General features: G+C 42.6%; 3 protein-coding genes across 7 annotated transcripts; all 3 read left to right on the top strand.

The window, feature by feature from the left end:
* The first annotated feature begins 197 nt into the window (after positions 1 to 197).
* LOC114799189 (tripartite motif-containing protein 16-like) lies at positions 198 to 15,609 on the top strand. Of its 4 annotated transcripts, none has more exons than XR_003751198.1 (7): positions 198 to 846; positions 1,689 to 1,784; positions 1,996 to 2,229; positions 2,373 to 2,532; positions 2,660 to 2,716; positions 3,044 to 3,661; positions 15,577 to 15,609. XR_003751198.1 is itself a non-coding variant. In XM_028995586.1 (7 exons), exons 1-7 carry the CDS (start codon positions 259 to 261, stop codon positions 3,553 to 3,555), a joined length of 1,341 nt encoding a protein of 446 aa, XP_028851419.1. In that variant the 5' UTR covers positions 198 to 258; the 3' UTR covers positions 3,556 to 4,559. The 4 variants fall into 4 exon arrangements, 3 of the variants coding, with proteins under 3 accessions (XP_028851419.1, XP_028851417.1, XP_028851418.1); XM_028995586.1 differs by lacking the exon at positions 15,577 to 15,609 and having other exon boundaries at positions 3,044 to 3,180; positions 3,487 to 4,559; XM_028995584.1 differs by lacking the exon at positions 15,577 to 15,609 and having other exon boundaries at positions 3,044 to 4,559.
* Positions 8,023 to 11,384, top strand: spinb (spindlin b). Its single transcript, XM_028995589.1, has 5 exons — positions 8,023 to 8,139; positions 9,648 to 9,692; positions 9,776 to 10,020; positions 10,105 to 10,332; positions 10,849 to 11,384. Exons 1-5 carry the CDS (start codon positions 8,132 to 8,134, stop codon positions 11,046 to 11,048), a joined length of 726 nt encoding a protein of 241 aa, XP_028851422.1. The 5' UTR covers positions 8,023 to 8,131; the 3' UTR covers positions 11,049 to 11,384.
* On the top strand, positions 13,558 to 18,999 carry plpp1b (phospholipid phosphatase 1b). Of its 2 annotated transcripts, none has more exons than XM_028995587.1 (6): positions 13,558 to 13,816; positions 15,995 to 16,198; positions 16,243 to 16,552; positions 16,872 to 16,929; positions 17,029 to 17,205; positions 18,597 to 18,999. In XM_028995587.1, exons 1-6 carry the CDS (start codon positions 13,759 to 13,761, stop codon positions 18,714 to 18,716), a joined length of 927 nt encoding a protein of 308 aa, XP_028851420.1. In that variant the 5' UTR covers positions 13,558 to 13,758; the 3' UTR covers positions 18,717 to 18,999. The 2 variants fall into 2 exon arrangements, with proteins under 2 accessions (XP_028851420.1, XP_028851421.1); XM_028995588.1 differs by having other exon boundaries at positions 13,567 to 13,816; positions 15,995 to 16,146; positions 16,272 to 16,552.
* Positions 19,000 to 19,713: the final 714 nt, after the last annotated feature.

A 19,713-nucleotide genomic window follows, 5' to 3' on the forward strand; every position in this document is an offset into this window, starting at 1 on the left:
TGGCACTTTTCCTTTCCTCCAACACATCAACTTCTAGAACTAATTGTTATGTCTTGCATCTATAGTTCATATTTTTATAATAAACTATAAAACAGATTTTTCTTGTTGACTGTTTTGTATACGGACATCACCAGTCCACAACTCCGCCCCTTTTCTGTAGCAGGAAGTTTGATCCTTTCTGAGAAATGAAAGTGAAAGTTAACTCTTCTTTCTGCTGCTCCGTCTGTGTGTGACACCATCTGTTTGTAAAGCAGGAAAATGGCTGAAGCTCCTTCTAAAGATCAGGATCTGTTCACTTGTTCAGTCTGTCTGGATCTACTGAAGGATCCGGTGACTCTTTCCTGTGGACATAATTACTGTATGAGCTGCATTAAGAACTGCTGGGACGAGGAAGACCAGAAGGGCGTCTACAGCTGTCCACAGTGCAGACACACCTTCACACCAAGACCTGTTCTCTTCAAAAACCCTCTTATTGCTGAACTGGTGGAGAACGTGAAGAAGACGAGACTCCAAGCTGCTCCTCCTGCTCTCTGTTACGCTGGACCTGGAGATGTGGAGTGTGACGTCTGCACTGAGAGAAAAGTCAAAGCTGTCAAGTCCTGCCTGGTGTGTCTGGTCTCTTACTGTGAGACTCACTTCAAAGTTCATAATGAAGTAAATCCAGGAGGAAAACACACGGTGACTGATGCTACTGGACCACTGCAGGAGAAGATCTGCTCTCAGCATAACAAACTCTTTGAGATTTTCTGCAGAACTGATCATAAGTTTATCTGCTATCTGTGTATGATGGATAAGCACAGAGGCCATGATGCAGTTTCACTGGCAGCAGAAAAGATGGAGAAACTGGTGAGAAATTAAACTGAAATGAGAAAAGTGTTGTTTAGTCAACCTGTTATAAGTATAATTTTATTTTAGTTGTTCTCGTTCTCATAAATTCAAATAAGACATGAAAACAGAACCATGTCAGTGTGTTTCAGATGAAATTTCAGATTTTTATCATAAATCTGACTTTAAGGAAACAATGAAACAACATGGCACTCCTTGCCCACCAGGTGGTGCTGTTTCCTCATCTTGTCAGCCCTAATCACCATCACATGTTAATTACATGTAATTAGGCTCCCTGTTTGTGTTCCCTCGTTGTGTTGTTGCTTCTAGGACCTGGACACACTTCCCGGTTAGAATGTCAGCATTTCCCAAGCAGCTTAGACTGTGCCAAGAACGTTCTGAATATAGACTCTCATTTTTATTATTATTAAAAATAAATATTAATCATAATGTTGTGCATCGTGTGGCCTTATAAACATGACAAAAACGATGCTTGTTTACTTTTTGTTTGCAATTTTATCTGTAAAATGAACGTTTTCCTCCCAAGATGCCAACAGTAATGTGTTTATGTGTAAAAATGATTGCATTTCACTGACTGCGCTCTATGTAGCCCAGCATCACACTTACATGCTGCTACTGGGTTCATATTCCAAGTAGACAAATAGAAAGTGTTTAATGTTTCTGACTCCAACTTCAAAAAGCAGCAGTGAGGACTAGTTTCACAAACAAGGAACAGCGCATCTTTATAATACGATTATCACAGAAAGACACAAGTTATTGATCATTTCAGCTCATTTCAAATTCTGGAGGCAATTAATTCACTAGAGCATATTAAAGAATGTGATGATGATATGTTATTACAGAAGCAGTTGGTGGAGACCCAGAGAAGATCCCAGCAGAGACTCCAGGAGAGAGAGAAGAAAGTACAGGAGCTGAGAGAGGCTGTGGAGACTCTCAAGGTGAGAAGTGAGACAAGGAGAAGAGACATTTCAGGACTCAGTCAGGTCTCTCCTCCAGTCAGCCAGTGAGGAGCTCAGTGTTGGGACACTTTCCAGTTCCACTGAGACACCACACTGTGAGGAACAGGCTGCTGTCTGGGGTCCCAGTAGGAGCTGAGTGAAGGTCTGCTGCTTCAAATGGACCCCGTCCTCTCTCTGTGTCTCCTAACAGCGCTCTGCACAGGCAGCAGTGGAGGACAGTGAGAAGATCTTTACTCAGATGATCCACTCCATTGAGAAGATGCGCTCTGAGGTGTGTAAGAAAATCAGAGATCAGGAGAAGGCTGAACTGAGTCTGGCTGAAGGACACCTGGAGCTGCTGGAGCAGGAGATCATTGATCTGAGGAGGAGAGACGCTGAGCTGGAGCAGCTTTCACACACAGTAGATCACATCCATTTCCTCCAGGTACCATCACTGCTCTCTGATCATCTACAGAAGGGGGCGTCCCTCACAAACTTCTCTTCTATGGAGCTGCACTTCACTTCTCCCCAGTAAAGTGTATTTAAAGTCTCTCTCCATTTCTGTCTCTGGTCTGTTTGTCTCTGTAGAGTTTCCTGTCTCTCTGTGCTGCTCCTGGATCTAAAGATCTCCCCAACATCACCGTCAACCAGAGCTTCTCTTTTCAGGCTGTAGTAAAATCTGTCTCTGCACTGAAAGACAAACTGGAAGATTTCTGCAAGCAGGAAGAGGAGAAGATATCAGCAGCAGGTTGGGAATTTATTAAATATGAGAATTGAATAATAGATGTGGTTGAGAAAACTAATATATTATTACAAATATATTACAGGATTATGTGGTAAGAATTAGTCATGATGGAATATTTCTATTTCCATAGTAAAACACGTCAAAATAGAATTTGCTGAACCTTTGACCAGATCTAATTTCTTACAATGTGAGTATCTCTCTCTCTCTCTCTCTCTCTCTCTCTCTCTCTCACACACATTAAATATTCTCAGCTTCACAGGAACACCTGTACCCACGATTCTGCTGTATTTGTATTAATTTGTATTAATAACTGTTGGTCTGATTTGTCTCTCTGTAAATACTGAATTATTTTATTGGTTGATTATGTTGGATGATTTGGGGATTTTAGTTTTTGTATATGAATCTTTGGAGGTTTTATGCCCTCTTGGGATACAATAGAGAATATATATAACCCAGATTTAATTATCTGTAATTTTTTTATCCCTGAAAATCTGTCTGTTTACCTCTTGACCAGATTCCTGCCAGTTGACTCTGGATCTAAACACGGCAAATAAATATCTCCATCTGTCTGATGAGAACAGAAGAGTGACACGGAGTGACGTGGTCCAGTCATATCCTGATCATCCAGACAGATTTGATGTGTGGTACCAGGTTCTGTGTAGAGAGGGTGTGTCTGGACTCTGTTACTGGGAGGTGGAGTGGAGTGGGAGGGTTTATGTATCAGTTTCATATAAAGGAGTCAGCAGGAAAGGAGCGGGTGATAATTGTGGGTTTGGATATAATGATCAGTCCTGGAGTTTGTTCTGTTCTACATCCGGCTTCTCTTTCTGGCACAATAATAAACAGACTGAACTCACTCCAGTTACCTCCAGAATAGGAGTGTATGTGGATCACAGGGTAGGAACTCTGTCCTTCTACAGCATCTCTCACACCATGACCCTCCTGTACAGGGTCCAGACCACCTTCACTCAGCCCCTCTATCCTGGGTTTTGGGTTGGTCGAACATCAACAGTGAAGCTGCTGTGACAGTTAATTATGATACGTAGTCATTCAAGACTTCACACATAAATTCATACATTACTTGATCTCCATTATTTTACTTCATTTGCATATAGAAAATCAAGGTGCCACTGAGCAAAGCACCGTCCCCACACACTGCTCCCGGGCACCTGTCATGGCTGCCCACTGCTCCCCAAATGTGATGGATAAAAGCAGAGGACACATTTTGTTTTGTCACTGTGTGCTGTGCTCCAATGATTCACAATGACCATCACTTCGCTTTAAAAAAATTTTCTATGACGCTGAACGCCACCCGGTTTTCCTGTAATTAAAAAAACAGATAAAAAAAAACTTCTCAGAGATCTCCATTAGTGAAACCATTTCCTCTTGTTCTCAGCCATATAAGCATGAGACAGGCAACCTTTCCTGGCTGCCCACTGCTCACTAAGGGTGATGGATTAAGTGAAGAGGACACATTTTGTTGTGTCATATTGTGCTGTGCAGTGTCACAACGAGAAAAAAAACAAAACATCTGTGGCATGATCCTTGGAGTGCTCGTGCTCACTCAGCTTGTTGGCGGGTGCAGTTTTGGAACCACTGATGAAGAGCTAGCTGCCCTTGTTAAAGCCACTGCAGGTTTTTTAAGTGACAGTGACTGTGTTTTATGGTCGTCTTGGGAGTGCAACATGTCCCAGTATCCAAGCTTAATTACATCCGTGGCCTTGAATATTGACTAGCTATGATCTTGGACCCTTATCGCGCTCTATAAGGCTCCGTCTCCTAAGTGAGTATATACTTCCTTAGGAGACTCCCTAAAACATCAAGGACTTGTTTATACCATTACCATGGGAAAGCAACCACATTTCCTTCAGACCTTCCCTGCATATGCTCTATTCTCCACAGTGCAGAACAGATGTGCAGTTTTCTCATAATATGAAATGAAAATGTATTCATTAGTCAAGTAGGGTGGTAGTAGCCTAGTGGTTAACACACTCTCCTATGAACCAGAAGACCCAGGTTCAAATCCCACTTACTACCATTGTGTCCCTGAGCAAGACACTTAGCTCCAGGCAGGGACTGTCCCTGTAACTACTGATTGTAAGTCGCTCTGGATAAGGGCATCTGATAAATGCTGTAAATGTAAATGTAAATGTATGGTCTTAAAATTGTAATTAAGTACAATATGTTTTATATGAATGTGTAAGTAATCAAATGTGCTTATCTTGTTAAATAATTTTTAAAATAAAATTATACAGCGATTTCGTCTATCACTGCAGCACTTATTTCTCAACCTATTGCCTTGTGACTGTGTAAAATATAACCTGTTCTTTATGTTTTTGATAAACTAGTGATGGTTCTCCAACTGCTTCTTGTTTTGGTGAGATTTGGTTGAAATGATAATCTAACCGGTAGAATCGGGGGTGGTCCTAACATGCCTGGTTCCCCGGGCGAACATCCCCTGTGGCACCCCCAACACCCCCCAAATCATGAAACATAAGAATTATATATTAACGTTTTTCTTTTGTTAAACCTGTTTTTTCGAAACATGTATGGGGCTTTGACCTTTTCTTTGACCATCATCTATCGGTGTTAACTTTGCTCTCCAGTATCAATACCCGTCCTCCAACCCGAGGATCACTGCAATGTAAATGAATAGACACTTTAATGCACACATTCGGTTTTTGTCATTTTTTTCTGCCATTTCGGACAACCCAGGAAAAATGAATTGTGACAAAATGGCCGTGGATTGACAATATTATGACTGAAATGTGCTTTATTTGGATTATTCACAGTTCCTTATTCGAATTGTCTGTTCCACCTGAACCAATACTGTTTATTTTACATTGAAATGACCATATTCACCATTACTCTATGTGCACATGAGCAAAGTTCCCAGGTTAATTTTACAGTGAAAAAAGTTTTGGGCCTGAAAGGTATTATTTGATACTGTTTCTACAGATCCTATTTAACCCTTAAATTTTCAGCAAAAACCGTGTTGGACCAGACAGGTAAAACAGGATACCATTTATAGTAGTTCAGGATGTTGAGATCATCACCATATACAGACTTAAACTGTTCTTTTTCTCTGAAACAGATTCCCTGGCTGTAAGCCTCTCTGAACTAAATGGGTATTACAGCCTGCTGAGCAGTATTTAAGGTGGAACGGACAATTCAAATAATAACTTCAGTGTTTTACTTTGTGAGCTGGTTATTAGATGCATGATGGCAGCATGCTGGCCAACCTCCCATGTCGCCCATAGCGACAGAATCAGCTTTATTGCCAGGTATGTTTACACATATGAGGAATTTGCTTTAGTGACAGAACTCTACAGTGCAACAGAAAGACACAGGTAGTAAAAGCAGTTATGTACAGATAAACAAAATAGTGTGCAAAATAGCAAAAACACAAAAATATAATACATATAATACATTGTATATATTGTATTGTATATTAAAAAAAAGAACGAGAATTGCTGGTGTCTTCCTATTGTAAGTTGCTTTGGATAAAAGCGTCTGCTAAATAAAGTAAAGTAAAGTAAAGTAAAGTATGACCACCACTGGGTAGAATATATGGGATAGAGAAATATAGTGGAAATGGGTGGTAGTAGCCTAGTGGGTAACACACTCGCCTATGAACCAGAAGACCCGGGTTCGCATCCCACTTGCTACCATTGTGTCCCTGAGCAAGACCCTTAACCCCAAGTTGCTCCAGGAGGGGACTGTCCCTGTAACTACTGATTGTAAGTCGCTCTGGATAAGGGCGTCTGATAAATTCTATAAATGTAAATGTAGAGCCTGGCCGCAGGGGCAGTTGTGGACTAGCGGTTAAGGAAGCGGCCCCGTAATCAGAAGGTTGCCGGTTCGAATCCCAATCCGCCAAGGTGCCACTGAGGTGCCACTGCACAAAGCACCGTCCCCACACACTGCTCCCTGGGCGCCTGTCATGGCTGCCCACTGCTCAATGCGTTAAATGCAGAGGACAAATTTCACTGTGTGCACCGTGTGCTGTGCTGCTGTGTATCACAAGTGACAATCACTTCACTTTCACTTTCAGTTCCTGATGGAAAGCAAAAAAAAGTGAAGTGATTGTCACTTGTGATACTTTCACTTTGTTGTTTCCGCCCTGTCACGCCCTTGGTGTGTCCTGTTTAGGGGGTGTCGTGGCCCAACAAAGACAAAGCAGGGGACCCCAAACAATTGGCTGGCCTTTCACACGTCTTGCTCTGGGGAAGGCCATTTGACAAAGATATGGAGAACAAAGGTGATGAACCTCTACGCAAGACAAAAGCGCAGAACCTCATGAACCAGTGAATTCCCATCTTATATAACGCTGAAGAAGGGTGTGTTGGTGTTGAACATTAGAACGCTTGGGAGTATGAGAGTAGAGAGTATCTCCATCATCTGCTGGTTCCATTCCACCAGAATGCAGAGCAGAAATCACCTACAGAGCACCATCAGCGAGTGCTCCAAGAATATTGGACTGCCTACGAGATCCTTATCACACAAGTGACCATCAGACATGCAGGCTACCACTCAAGATCATTAGAGATCCCTCACACCCTCTGAACGCTGCCCTTTGAGTGGCTCCACTCCAGACGCCGGCTCCGATGCCCCGGCTGCAGGACACAGAGGAGGAAGGTCACCATTGTTCCTAAAGCTGTCCTTCTATTGAACTCTGCACATCCCCCCAAAACAACCATTATCACCTCACACACTTTTAAATGATGCACCTTACTGCTCCTGTTATGTACAGTTATCATGTTCATAGTGCAATAAAAGGAAAATTTTATTGTGTGTCATAAAGTACAGGCCAAAAGTTTGGACACCTTCTCATTCAATGTGTTTTCTTTATTTTCATGACCATTTACGTTGGTAGATTCTCACTGAAGGCATCAAAACTATGAATGAACACATGTGGAGTTATGTACTTAACAAAAAAAGGTGAAATAAGTGAAAACATGTTTTATATTCTAGTTTCTTTGCTCTGATTACTGATTTGCACACTCTTGGCATTCTCTCGATGAGCTTCAAGAGGTCATCACCTGAAATGGTTCTCCAACAGTCTTGAAGGAGTTCCCAGAGGTGTTTAGCACTTGTTGGTCCAGCTCACCCCAAACCATCTGGATTGGGTTCAGGTCCGGTGACTGTGGAGGCCAGGTCTCCACTTTTTGTTAAGTACATAACTCCACATTCATAGTTCATTCATAGTTTTGATGCCTTCAGTGAGAATCTAAATGGTCATGAAAATAAAGAAAACATATTGAATGAGAAGGTGTGTCCAAACCTTTGGCCCGTACTGTGTGTTGTGTTTATTGTAACAAGTGTTACACATGAGCTCCACTTTGCCTCCACTGCTCCACTGTGCCTTGTAAATTGCCCCTCGGGGTAAAATAGGCCAGGCCAGGTCATACCAGGCCAGGTCAGGGGTCGCATCCCCCCCACCCTCCCCACTTCCGGCTACAGTCACCCTGACGCGCATGCGCGCCCCACACATACACACGGCAGGTCGCCGATACCGACCTGGCGGCGAGTGTCGTGGTCCCGGACCGGGCGACAACAGACGCCGGCATTTTGTCTGTTTGTGAGGAGGTTTGCGCCGGGAATGCGTGGGTGAGCAAGTTAAAGTGAAGCGCAGCTGTGTTGAGGTTTTATTTCTGATCTGTTCGTGTTGCGCATGAGGATCTGTAGACGTTTTAAAACAGACATCTCATCGCGAAAGTTAGAAAACGAAACGCGCTAACAACGAAAAACGAGCGGCACGAATTCCGCTAATAATCAGCATTTCATTCGTTCTGTAGACTTTTTTTTTTTTTTTAAACATTTTTTTAACTATTCTTTATTCTGGTGACGTGTTCGTGTGATAATATGTATAGAATTTATACTTTAAGCAGAGCCACATTTACCAACATGGGATAAAATCATTCTTAAACACACCTTTTTGCCTTTTTTTTTTTCCTTTTATTTTACAAAGCCATGGCCTTCATTAAGTTAAATTGTCTGGACACAAATATTAGAGAAGGTGAGGGGGGCACTGAGACGACCGAATATTTTGAACTATAAAGAACATGCTGAAACAATCAGACTGTACTGAATTTCGTGCTGCTGGCCCGGAACTAGGAGCCAAGATCCAAGCCTCACGCCCGTTAGTGGGCAAGTTAGGGCGTTTCACACTGCGTCGTGAAAACAGTTTGATGGTTTTAACAAAAAAAAAAAAAAAAAAAAAGTTTTTTCATCCCCATACAATATCCACCTTCTACCAGGAAGGGCGGGGCGATCGTTGTGGTGGCTCGTCCCCACTGTCCTGCGACCTTCAACTTGGTACAGTTTAGCGATGTCCAGAAAATAAATATTTCATTTTGAGCTTTTATAGTTAAAAAAAATTTGTTTTTGCCGAACTTTGTGGCCATATAAGCAGATGCATCACCCTGCGTCTGAAAGCTACTTTTGAAAGATGTCCTATGGCGGGGACAGTGAAGATCTTGGCCCTGGCAGTTGCAGAATTTGATTTGAAGCTGAACGTTGTCATTTCAGCCAAATACGTGTTAGACAATACATAGTGAAACGAAATAACGTTTCTCTAACATGGTGCATTGGAACAATTAAACAAAGTTATATAGTGACCTAAAGTGCACGTGTGCGACAAACCAGGTAACATAAAGTGCAAACAGGGGACACAGGCCGTGCAAAAGTAACATTTAACAAAAACATGTGGACAACCACGACAGACAGGAGCGCTGAAAAACGGAAGAGTACAGAAAAGCACCGTTGTGTGCCGTCCAGCTTACCGGCGGCGATGTGGCCCGGCACTGTTAAGATGGAGAAGACTGGTGATCAATATCAATATTGTCCCCTGTGCGTAAATGTGTTTACTGAATTGCCTTTTTGCTGTTGGGCTGTTCAGATGTGTGTCATTGCACTCAATTAAAAATTCACAATTTAAAGTTTTTCTCAAATTTATTTTGCAAAATGAGCTGCACACAAATTCTGATTGAAAATGTTACTTTTAAAACAAACTTAATTCCCCTTTTACTCAAAGCTGCAACAAAAAATAGTTTAAAATAATCATCTCTGATGTCTGACATGAACTGAGATTATGTACTATGTGTTTTTTTTTTTAGGCTTCCTGATGCGTTGTTAAAGAGTATGAATAGGAAGCACTCCAGGTAAGAACTTTAAAGTTCACCGCCGATAAATCTCTCCGTTAGGGTCGGAACATTTTTGGGACCCCCGTCTGGTGTGCTTGAAGGAACCGCGAGGGCTGGAGAAGGGGTACCTCGCCCGCCCAACAGAACCTCGTGGGATGTGTGATTCGGCACAAATGGCGGGAGGACAGCGGCAGCCTGTCCTACTGGAAGGGGACCGTCCTGGAGCAGATCGCGGCCCTGCCGGCTCTCTACTTGATCAAATACGATGCAGCCGACTGTGTCTACGGCATTGAGCTTCACAAGGACGAGCGTGTGCAGGACCTCGAGATCGTATCAGATGCTAGTGGTAAGTCGAGGCCGGTCACCCTTAAATGCAACGTAGCCTCTTGAGGGCAAACGGTAAATGTCGGCCCCGACGTCGTTGTTTTAGCCACTTTTCGCCCCGGCGACAGCCAGCTGGCGGACTACATGCTGGGAAGGCCCGTGGAGCACATGTTTGAAAATGGCGACGGCTCCAAAGACAAATGGAAGGGCCTGGTTTTGGCCAAAGCCCCAGTAATGCATCCCTGCTTCTACATCACCTACGAAAAGGACCCGGTGTTGTACATGTACCAGCTCATGGACGACTACAGGTCAGGTGACCTCTGCCTCCTGCCAGGTGAGGATGCGTTTCATCGCATGATAGATTGATCTTGAACTGATATGACCGTGGGGAACTGGTGGGATGGTTTCCATATTGTCCAGATGTGTCTTTGGACTGAGGAACTTGTCTTGATTTCTTTAAAACGGCCCATTTATAGATTATCATCTCGTGTCAATAAACATCCATACACATGTTGGTTAATAATAGAAAGACAGTTACATTTTCCATCTTTATCCCATTTATGTATCAATTTGAGTTATATATTATGCATTGCCGTCTAGTGTTCTGTTTGAACTTTTGTAAATATGATCCATAATTTATGGCATGTGATTTTTATTCCTCTTCATTCTCTGTGTTTCCTTTTATGGGGATTTGTAAACTCCCCTGTTATTCTCCTGTCAGGCTGTATTTCTGAGGGTTAAAGGCTTCACTTCCAGCTGCAGCTTTTGTCACAAATGCACTGGTTTCACTGGTCTGGCCTTATTGTGCGGTCATGAGGCCGGAATCTGACGTGACTCTCCCTGTCTGCAGACGACGACTTCACTGCAGACATGGAACCAGGCGAGGTGGCCGAGAGCCTGCTGGGACAGCTGGTGGAGCACAGCAACTCCGAGGACGGGTCCAAGAGGTTGGGTCAGGTCATCTATCAGGTGGAGGCCAAACCGTCCGTCTATTTCATCAAGTTCCAAGATGACTATCACATCTACGTCTACGACTTGGTCAAAGCCTGAGCAGTGAACTTTGCCCACTTTTACGATGCCGGCTGCTCTGAATATTGTGTATAAATTCTCTATTCCTTGTTCATTATTATTAAAGCTGAACACGTACAGTGAACTTTTTACATGTATTTTTTAATATGTAAAGTTTTTTGAAAGCATATTGTCTTTAGTGCTTTCATATTTGATTCTGTCGAGGTAACCACACCATTCTGTGGCCTCAGCTCGGGGACAGATGTGGAACTTGAAGATTGCACATAGTTCTGTTTGGGACATTTTTTTTTCATTAAGGGGTTTACAGGGATGGTTTTCTAAATGTTTTTTTTCTACAATTTAGAACTTCAAAAGACAGGCATACAACAAAATAAATATTACCATGCATTCATGCTTGTTATACAAAGTTCAGAAGAAATTCCTATGTGAAAAATGTTTTGGTTGTGTCTTGCTTTTTTTAATAAAACATTCTAAATCTGAAGGTGTTTTGGTGAATTTAGAACAAATGCATGTGTTAAAGCTGTATATATTTAAGTAGTGAAGTAGTATTAGTAATGTAAGTTATAGAACTTTTTTTTTTTTCCTATTTATTATGTTCATCATGTACTACCATCTAGATTCAAATGTACGCCTGTGGTGGAGGATTTGCTGAAGATTCGATCAATGATTTCAAGCAACAGAAAACTTTTGAAAACACTGAACGCTTGGTGCAACGGTCCCATAATTAGAAGGTTGCCAGTTCCAATCCTGATCTGCTAAGGTGCCACTGAGCAACAAACAAAAAAAAAAAAGCAGAGGACACATTTCGTTGTGTCACCGTGTGCTGTGCTGTGTATCACAATTACTTCACTTTCTTTCACTGAAGCTGTCTTTGTACAACCAGTTTGAGTTTACTTGCCACACAGTTAGGGGTGGTTGTAGGTACTGCTAACAGACTTTTTTTCTAATAAATTAACGATAACAATCACTATAAAACAACAAATTAAGAATCCAACAACACAAACCCAGTTCGATGTTCATCTATGGTCCCCATGAGGCTATTCATACCTTCGATAAAAAAAAGCAAATCGTAAATGTTCTTAATTTGCCAATTATTTTAAAGAATTCATTCAGTGATGAGAGTTTGAAGTTGTTATGCATTTAAAAGCTAGAAGTTGAATTCTGGAACTTGAATTGGCTTTTGAATAGATTTTGCTTTTGGAAGGTCAGACTTCATCAACCATTTAACCTAATTTTCCGCCAGTTTGCATCAATCTAACACACTGCACAGCACATCAGAACTGTGTTTCCTTCGTCTTCGAAGGTGGCTTTGGTGCTGAAGTACCTGCACGGCCACCTGGTGGCGGTGTGCTCCACCTCGCTCAGCCTCTTCCACCCGTGGCATGACAGCAGCCATGCAGACACGTGCGGGCTCTGCATCCAACGCTGGGACGTGGGTCAGGCCTCGCATGGTCAGATGGCCGAGCCGCTCTTCAACTTACTGATGCAGAAAACAAACCGACCTTTAGAAGTCCTCATACACATTATAATATGTCTCAAATTGGACCTTTATAACATTTAGATGATTTACATTAACCTCAGACAGGAAACTGGTTCTAAACAGTTTACAGCCGTTTGAAAGCACAATAAACATCACAGATTTTTACAGTATTGTAAATAAAACTACAATGCAAATATTTGAAGAAGACTGTAATGGACCCAAGGCAGAAAAGTAGTTCATATCAAAGAAATGCATATCAGGTATATTGAATTGGATGTTAATTAATGCAGTGAATGGGTGACAAATATGTCAGTAATGCATTCTGGGGTGTAACAGCAACAAAAATCTTTTCTCAAGGCCGTGCCCGTATATAACAAGTACAACTGGAAAAGGAACCATCCTGAGCTATGCAGGTAAATCAATGAATGTACTTTTTGAAGACAAGGTAAATAAATAAATAACCCTCTCTCTTTATGTCTAAGTGTTTATTCATTTTTACCTATTGTTCAAGACAATAAGAGAGTTTGCGATGAATGAATAATCAAATTCGCACATTACTTTCTTATTTACTTGCCTTTTACTATTTTCGGACACGTTGACTTTAAGGACATGTGACGGAATTTGGTTGACTTCCGCCTCGGTACGGACTATTTTATAGTCGCGCTGATCGTAGATCGGGGTTTTGAGGCCCATCCACGTCATTTTGGTAATGTCGAAGAGTTCAGCGCTGATTTCAGATCAGTGTAAGCGGCCGATTGCCACGGGGAGGGGCTTCCATGCCTCGTGTCCGCGTTGTGCGTGCTGAGATTTTATGTTGCCAGATCAATTTAAAACACACGTTCATATATTTATTACTTTAGTACTTTTATTTAGTCAACATTTTTACTATTTTTAATGCAGTCTCGTGCATTTTTAGTACGTATATTCAGTTGTAATTAAATATGTATTATGTATTTTTATAGATAATGATAATGATTTTGTTGATTGACCATTGTTATTTAGACTTTTAGACGCGCGCTTGTTTTTATACCAGATCTGGCAACCCTTCTCGGAACGCATTTTCCTACCGGCAGTGGCGTGATGATTACACGCTGTTGTGATCGTCGTCGTGTCATCGTCGTCCTTGGTCGTCCGTCTTCCCCGGTTTGCCGAGGGCAGGGGCAGGGCTGGGCAGGGCTGCTCCGCGGGTGATGGGAACGCTCCGCGCCTGAAGTTCACCGTCTGCGGTACACCTGCAGCCCCTTCGCCAGGATGTTCGAGCCCAGGGGAATCTGCGTCGTCCTGCTTGACGCCTTCTGCATCGTGCTCGGTATTTACATTTCCTTTTACACCATTTATCCAGAGCGACTTACAGTCAGTAGTTTCAGGGACAGTCCCCCATCCTGGAGCAACTCAGGGTTAAGTGTCTTGCTCAGGGACACAATGGTAGTAAGTGGGATTTGAACCTGGGTCTTCTGGTTCATAGGCGAGTGTCTCACCCACTAGGATACTACCACCCAGGTATGTAGCTTCTTCAAGTCCCTCAATTCCCCTTTTCAAACAACAAATTGTTTTATTCGGTTAGAAATAATGAATAAATAAATGACTGTAAAAAAATTTACATTTTAACTCAGCGTGTGACCTCCCCGCTTTTCCTGTTGCCACTCTGCTTATATTTTCTTTTTCTGTGTCTGTATTCTGTCTGTATGCAAGTTCTTTAGGTATTAGTATTATTATTATTATCATTGTTGTGGTTTGTATACAATTTTTAAAGGATTTAACATCAACACCGGAACATTTTGACTCGTCCAAGATACCTCTTTACTTGTGTTTTAATGTCTTCTGAATTAACTAGTGTTTTTGTCATATGTTTTAATTTATTTTAATTAAAACATATGTTGTATTGTGTTTTATTATGTAGGTGTCACTGCCCGTTTCTAGCTTCTGATATTTCCCAAATCTCAACGTAGACGCGTTGACTGCAGCCTCGACCGCCGGCGTCATTGTTCACACAATTGGGATTGTGCGTGCCCCAAAGCTGTAACAAGAAGCCCGTGACTCCGTAACTCGTTTAGGACGTTCCCCTCGACCGGGAGAAGAATGTGCTGTGACGGCGTCATTCTTTACACCACAGTCCTGAACCTCAATAGTCACCTGACGCACTGAAGGAGGGGCTCTGTGTTGCTTTGTGTGTCTTCGTTTTTTTTCGGCGGGGAAATTGTGTAAATTCTGCACACTGCCGCAAGTGGGATGAATCCGAACTTCGCCCTGGGTTAAAGACGCTCACGGTGCAATAAACTGATCTGTCTGGTCCCCCCCCCCTTCCCGTCTGCACCGGGGTTCCGTCATTAGGTGACCAGAGTTCGCATTCTCGTCATTTTCAGGGGACTGTAATGTATTCACGGACGGTTCATGTGTCCAGACTGTCTGATAGGAATGTTCTTTAACTGTATTTGTGGTGGAGTTATTTTTTATTGTCTCTAAATATGCCACGATTAGTTACAACTTTATGATTGACTGAGAAGCATTTCTTTAAAAATGTAATTTATTGCTTGAAGTCACAATCATCCATATTCTGCATGACTGCTGAATCATTGGATCACCAATAACTGGTAATTTTACCACCTATGTGTATTACAAAAGATATATTAAGATGTGTTTTACGCACGCATTTCAAAAGAGTATTTTCTACAGTACCGGTCATAGGTTTGAAAGTACTCATTTATGGCTCTTTTTTTTTTTTTTAGAGTAAAAACCTGAAGACGCAGGACTATGTAATTATACGTGTGAAGTTATGTAAAAAATTGAATCTTTTGAACTCCAAGTCAGGGAGCTTTTGCTGTGATGGTAACATGTCATATTCTCGTCTTCTCTCCACCACCTTAAGTTGGACAACGGGGACGTTTTTTTTCCTGCAGTCCTGAAGGTTCATGCTGAACTCTTATTCTCTCATGTTAATGAGCATCTCATCAAGCGTCTTTTCGCTGACAACAATAGTGAACAATTAGTCATAAAAGGAACATGCTTCACTTTCCCCTCATACAACAAATACGAAAGTCAGAAGGTTTCCGGTTCGAATCCCGATACACCGAGGTGCCACTGAGCAAAGCACCGTCCCCACACACTGGTCCCCGGGCGCCCATCATGGCTGCCCACTGCTCACCCAGGGTGACTGTTAAAAGCAGAGGACACATTTCGTTGTGTCACCATGTGCTGTGCTGCGGTGTTTCACAATGACAATCACTCCACTTTCATAACTGCCACAGAGTAGGGGTGTCCAAACTTTTTACTGGTAATGCGTATGTATTTTAAACCCATTCTGAATTCATTACGGTTTATATACTGTAGTGAAATACATTATCCGGCCACCAGTTCTTTTTCAAGCCCTGATGATAATCAATAAAACCCTCTAGTGTATTTTTATTGCTCTGTGTTCTCATTAGATCAGTGGCCTAACAGAGGAGTTGTGATACCATATGTGATCTTTCCTTTTCACTGTTCTCGGCAGCTGCTCTCCCATTCGCGATATTAACTCCGCTGCACAATCCATTCAAGCGAGGGTTCTTCTGTAGCGATGACTCCATCAAGTATCCAGTCAAGGAAGACACGATATCGTACCAGCTGCTGGGTGGAATTATGATCCCGTTCTCATTGCTCGTTGTAAGTATCAGGCCGGATGTGATTGAAACTATATTAAACTTTATTACGTTTTTTTATATGTGTGTGTGTGTGTGTGTGTGTGTGTGTGTGTATATATATATATATATTTTTATTTTTTTTCCCAGATTGTCATCGGGGAGTGCCTTTATCTGTACCACAAGCCCATCAAGTCACAACAGACCTTCAGAAACAGCTACGGACCTTACACCTACAAGGCTTTGAGCACTTTCGTTTTCGGAGCCGCGGTGAGCCAGTCGCTGACGGACATTGCGAAGTATTCCGTCGGACGTCTGAGGCCTCACTTCCTGGCCGTTTGCAAACCCCAGTGGAGCAACATCGACTGCCAGTCCGGCTACATCGAGGACTTTGTCTGCACTGGAGATAAGGGCCTAGTCAACGAAAGTCGGTGAGTGTAAAAAATCTTCAGATTTCGATTGTTTGGTTGCCTAGCGATGCCTCGGAATTTAGCTTGGATTAAATTAGTTGCCGTATTTCCGGGCGCGGCAAGGATCAGCAGCCCTCAGGGCAGTGATCTTAGTGCGATACGATGCAGGTGGGGTGTTCATAAATGCCGAGCTTTCGTAAGACAGTGTCGGTAGGCGGCGCTTCAGATCCAGCGTTGGGAAACCGGAGCCGTATTTAAACCGATGGATCATTACGCTTCAGTCAGTGTTGTTGTGTCGAAATAGCGTTTGACCGCAGTTCTTCCCTCTTCTGTCTCGCAGTGTTTCCTTTTACTCCGGCCATTCCTCCTTCTCCATGTACTGCATGGTCTTCCTGGCAGTAAGTTCAGACTTCGGCCCTTTTCCCAGGTCGAAACAGTCACTGAATGACGTGTGTGTGACCTTGAACTGTTTGTTGACTCCACGCTCCTGTCCCCAGCTGTATCTGCAGGCGAGGCTCCGGGCAGAATGGGCTCGCTTGCTTCGTCCCTCCGTCCAGTTTTTCCTCATTGCTGCCTCTGTGTACGTGGGCCTGTCTCGCATATCCGACTACATGCACCACTGGAGTGACGTCCTCACCGGTCTCTTTCAGGGCGCTGTAGTGGCCATGCTTGTTGTGAGTATACCTATAATAAAGCCATGGGTTTTGAGAGAGAGATAATATTTCTATATAAAATATAATATATTTCTATATATTGTATATGAGAATGCCAACCAGCACAGCCCTTGCATAGGCAGTGAGGCTTGTTTAAAATCAATATATACGTGTGTGTGTGTGTGTGTGTGTGTGTGTGTATATATATATACACGTATATATGTATGAATCCTTATTCGTTCAGCCCTACGAACAGTGACTCGGTGTGTCAGGAGCAGCTGACGTTTCTTGAACAGCCAGTTCTGTTGACTTAACGTGCGCAGTTGTTGACACCGATTGGTCATGTGAGGCTTGACAGGTTCAGCTTCTTTAAAAAGAGCTGAGGCGTGCAGAAGCACAGGAAAAACTCCAAAGTGTATTGACTGTTGTGCACATACTGACTTTAATATACAGTACAGGCCAAAAGTTTGGACACACCTTATCATTCAATGTGTTTTCTTTATTTTCATGACCATTTACGTTGGTAGATTCTCACTGAAGGCATCAAAACTATGAATGAGCACATGTGGAGTTATGAACTTAACAAAAAAAGGTGAATTAACTGAAAACATGTTTTATATTCTAGTTTCTTTGCTCTGGTTACTGCTTTGAACACTCTTGGCATTCTCTCGATGAGCTTCAAGAGGTCGTCACCTGAGATGGTTCTCCAACAGTCTTGAAGGAATTCCCAGAGGTGTTTAGCACTTGTTGGTCCAGCTCACCCCAAACCATCTGGATTGGGTTCAGGTCCAGGTCCATTCATAGTTCATTCGTAGTTTTGATGCCTTCAGTGAGAATCTACCAATGTAAATGGTCATGAAAATGAAGAAAACACATTGAATGAGAAGGTGTGTCCAAACCTTTGGCCTGTAATGTATATGCTAAAGCAAACGGATATACTGTATGACCTAGTACAGTGTTCTGTCGTGAATGTGAGGTGAATGTCATTGTGATACACTGCAGCACAACAAACACAACAAATTGTTTCCCCTGCTTTTAACCATCACCCATGGTGAGCAGTGGCTAGCCATGACAGTGTGTGGGGACGGTGCTTTGCTCAGTGGCACCTTGGCACGTGATAAGATCAGGATTCGAACCGACAACCCTCCGACCATGGGGCCGCTTCCTTAACCGCTAGGCCACCACTGCCCCCCACTGAGTTACACTAGCGAGGGGACAATGTGTCAGCCTGTCTGCAGCCTGGTGTGACATAACATTGCGGTAATGTGTTCATCGGAATTAAAAGCTCCAGTCTTGTTATGTTCTCCTTCAAATCTGTGACTGGTGGGTGAAATCACACTCAGTTTGCCTATATTCAGTTGGCTGAGCCGTCCGTTTTCTCTGACAAGACTCTCTCTGCTCGCCCCTCGTAGGTGTTCTTTGTGTCTGACTTTTTCAAGAAACGTGTGAGTTTGAAGTCAGAAGAGGACATTTCACATACAAGCTTGCAGGAAACAACCACGAACGGACACCACTACGGCAGCACGGACTGAGGACGGGCGGCACAGAACTAATAACTGCGTTTTCATCATTTTATAAGGTTGCTACAGGCCCAAGGTTGTCGTTTCTGTGGCCAGAGATCACGAAAAAAAAAAATAATTTTTTTTTCTATTTTAATTCCAGGTTGGGAAAAGTGTATTATTTGTATCTTATGACTGTTGCATTGTTGTTGTTTTTTTTTTTTTACTTTAACTCGTACCAAGGTTCAGCTTGAATGAACTGTGTGTACTGGTTCACACGACATTTATGGTAATAAAATTTCAAACAAATCTGTTATTCCATGCTGGGAACGTGGATTTTTATTCATCACATGCAATTTACTACTACTACTACTACTACTACTTTACTAATACTAGTACAACGTGAAATGCATCCTGAACCGCTCTGTTGTTTGTGCAAAGATATTAAAGTTATAATATAAAAAGGGAATTTTTTTTTTTTTCTAATTTTCACCACAGAGACAACCTGGCAAGATTTGTTAAGAAGCACTAGGACCGTGGGGATTTTGTTGTGACGCTTTTGATGCTTTCATTTGTGAGGATTCCTTGTGTCCATCTGCTGACCCCTGTCCCCAGGGCTGCCTGGGAGGTCACTGAAGGGCCGCTCTGATGGATGGCACGGCCTGGGCTCTTCGTGGGATTCTTTCTAAAACCGCAACCGACGCGTTTCTTCATCCACAGGATGCCCGCAGCAGCTGATCAAGGAGAGAGACGTGTGTTATGGCAGCAGAGGAATTATTTTTTTTTTATTATTATCGTTTTACCAGTCTCTTCCCTTGCGGCCAAATTTGACCTACAGTAAATATTTGCATTAATCAACAAATACATGGTACACTTGAACATGTGGTGTATAGTACATTAGTATTAAGAGGATTTGTTTTAATGATAAGGTTGTGCAAAACCGCTCCAGTGTACAGAGGGCTTCTGTTACCCCACTATGTGGTTGTGACTTGTGTGCGGCTTTGTCTTACATTTACATTTACAGCATTTA

Source organism: Denticeps clupeoides, chromosome 11 (assembly GCF_900700375.1).
Source record: "Denticeps clupeoides chromosome 11, fDenClu1.1, whole genome shotgun sequence".
In the NCBI taxonomy this organism is placed as follows: domain Eukaryota; kingdom Metazoa; phylum Chordata; class Actinopteri; order Clupeiformes; family Denticipitidae; genus Denticeps; species Denticeps clupeoides.

Coding starts and splice junctions, on each gene's coding strand:
- LOC114799189 (XM_028995584.1), top strand. CDS start 259: ATGGCTGAAGCTCCTTCTAAAGATCAGGATCTGTTCACTTGTTCAGTC. Junction 1,785..1,995: donor AGGCTGTGGAGACTCTCAAG/GTGAGAAGTGAG, acceptor GTCTCCTAACAG/CGCTCTGCACAGGCAGCAGT. Junction 2,230..2,372: donor ATCACATCCATTTCCTCCAG/GTACCATCACTG, acceptor TTGTCTCTGTAG/AGTTTCCTGTCTCTCTGTGC.
- spinb (XM_028995589.1), top strand. Junction 10,021..10,104: donor GATCGTATCAGATGCTAGTG/GTAAGTCGAGGC, acceptor TCGTTGTTTTAG/CCACTTTTCGCCCCGGCGAC. Junction 10,333..10,848: donor TGACCTCTGCCTCCTGCCAG/GTGAGGATGCGT, acceptor CCCTGTCTGCAG/ACGACGACTTCACTGCAGAC.
- plpp1b (XM_028995587.1), top strand. CDS start 13,759: ATGTTCGAGCCCAGGGGAATCTGCGTCGTCCTGCTTGACGCCTTCTGC. Junction 16,199..16,242: donor ATTAAACTTTATTACGTTTT/TTTATATGTGTG, acceptor TGTGTGTATATA/TATATATATATTTTTATTTT. Junction 17,206..18,596: donor CTGTAGTGGCCATGCTTGTT/GTGAGTATACCT, acceptor CGCCCCTCGTAG/GTGTTCTTTGTGTCTGACTT.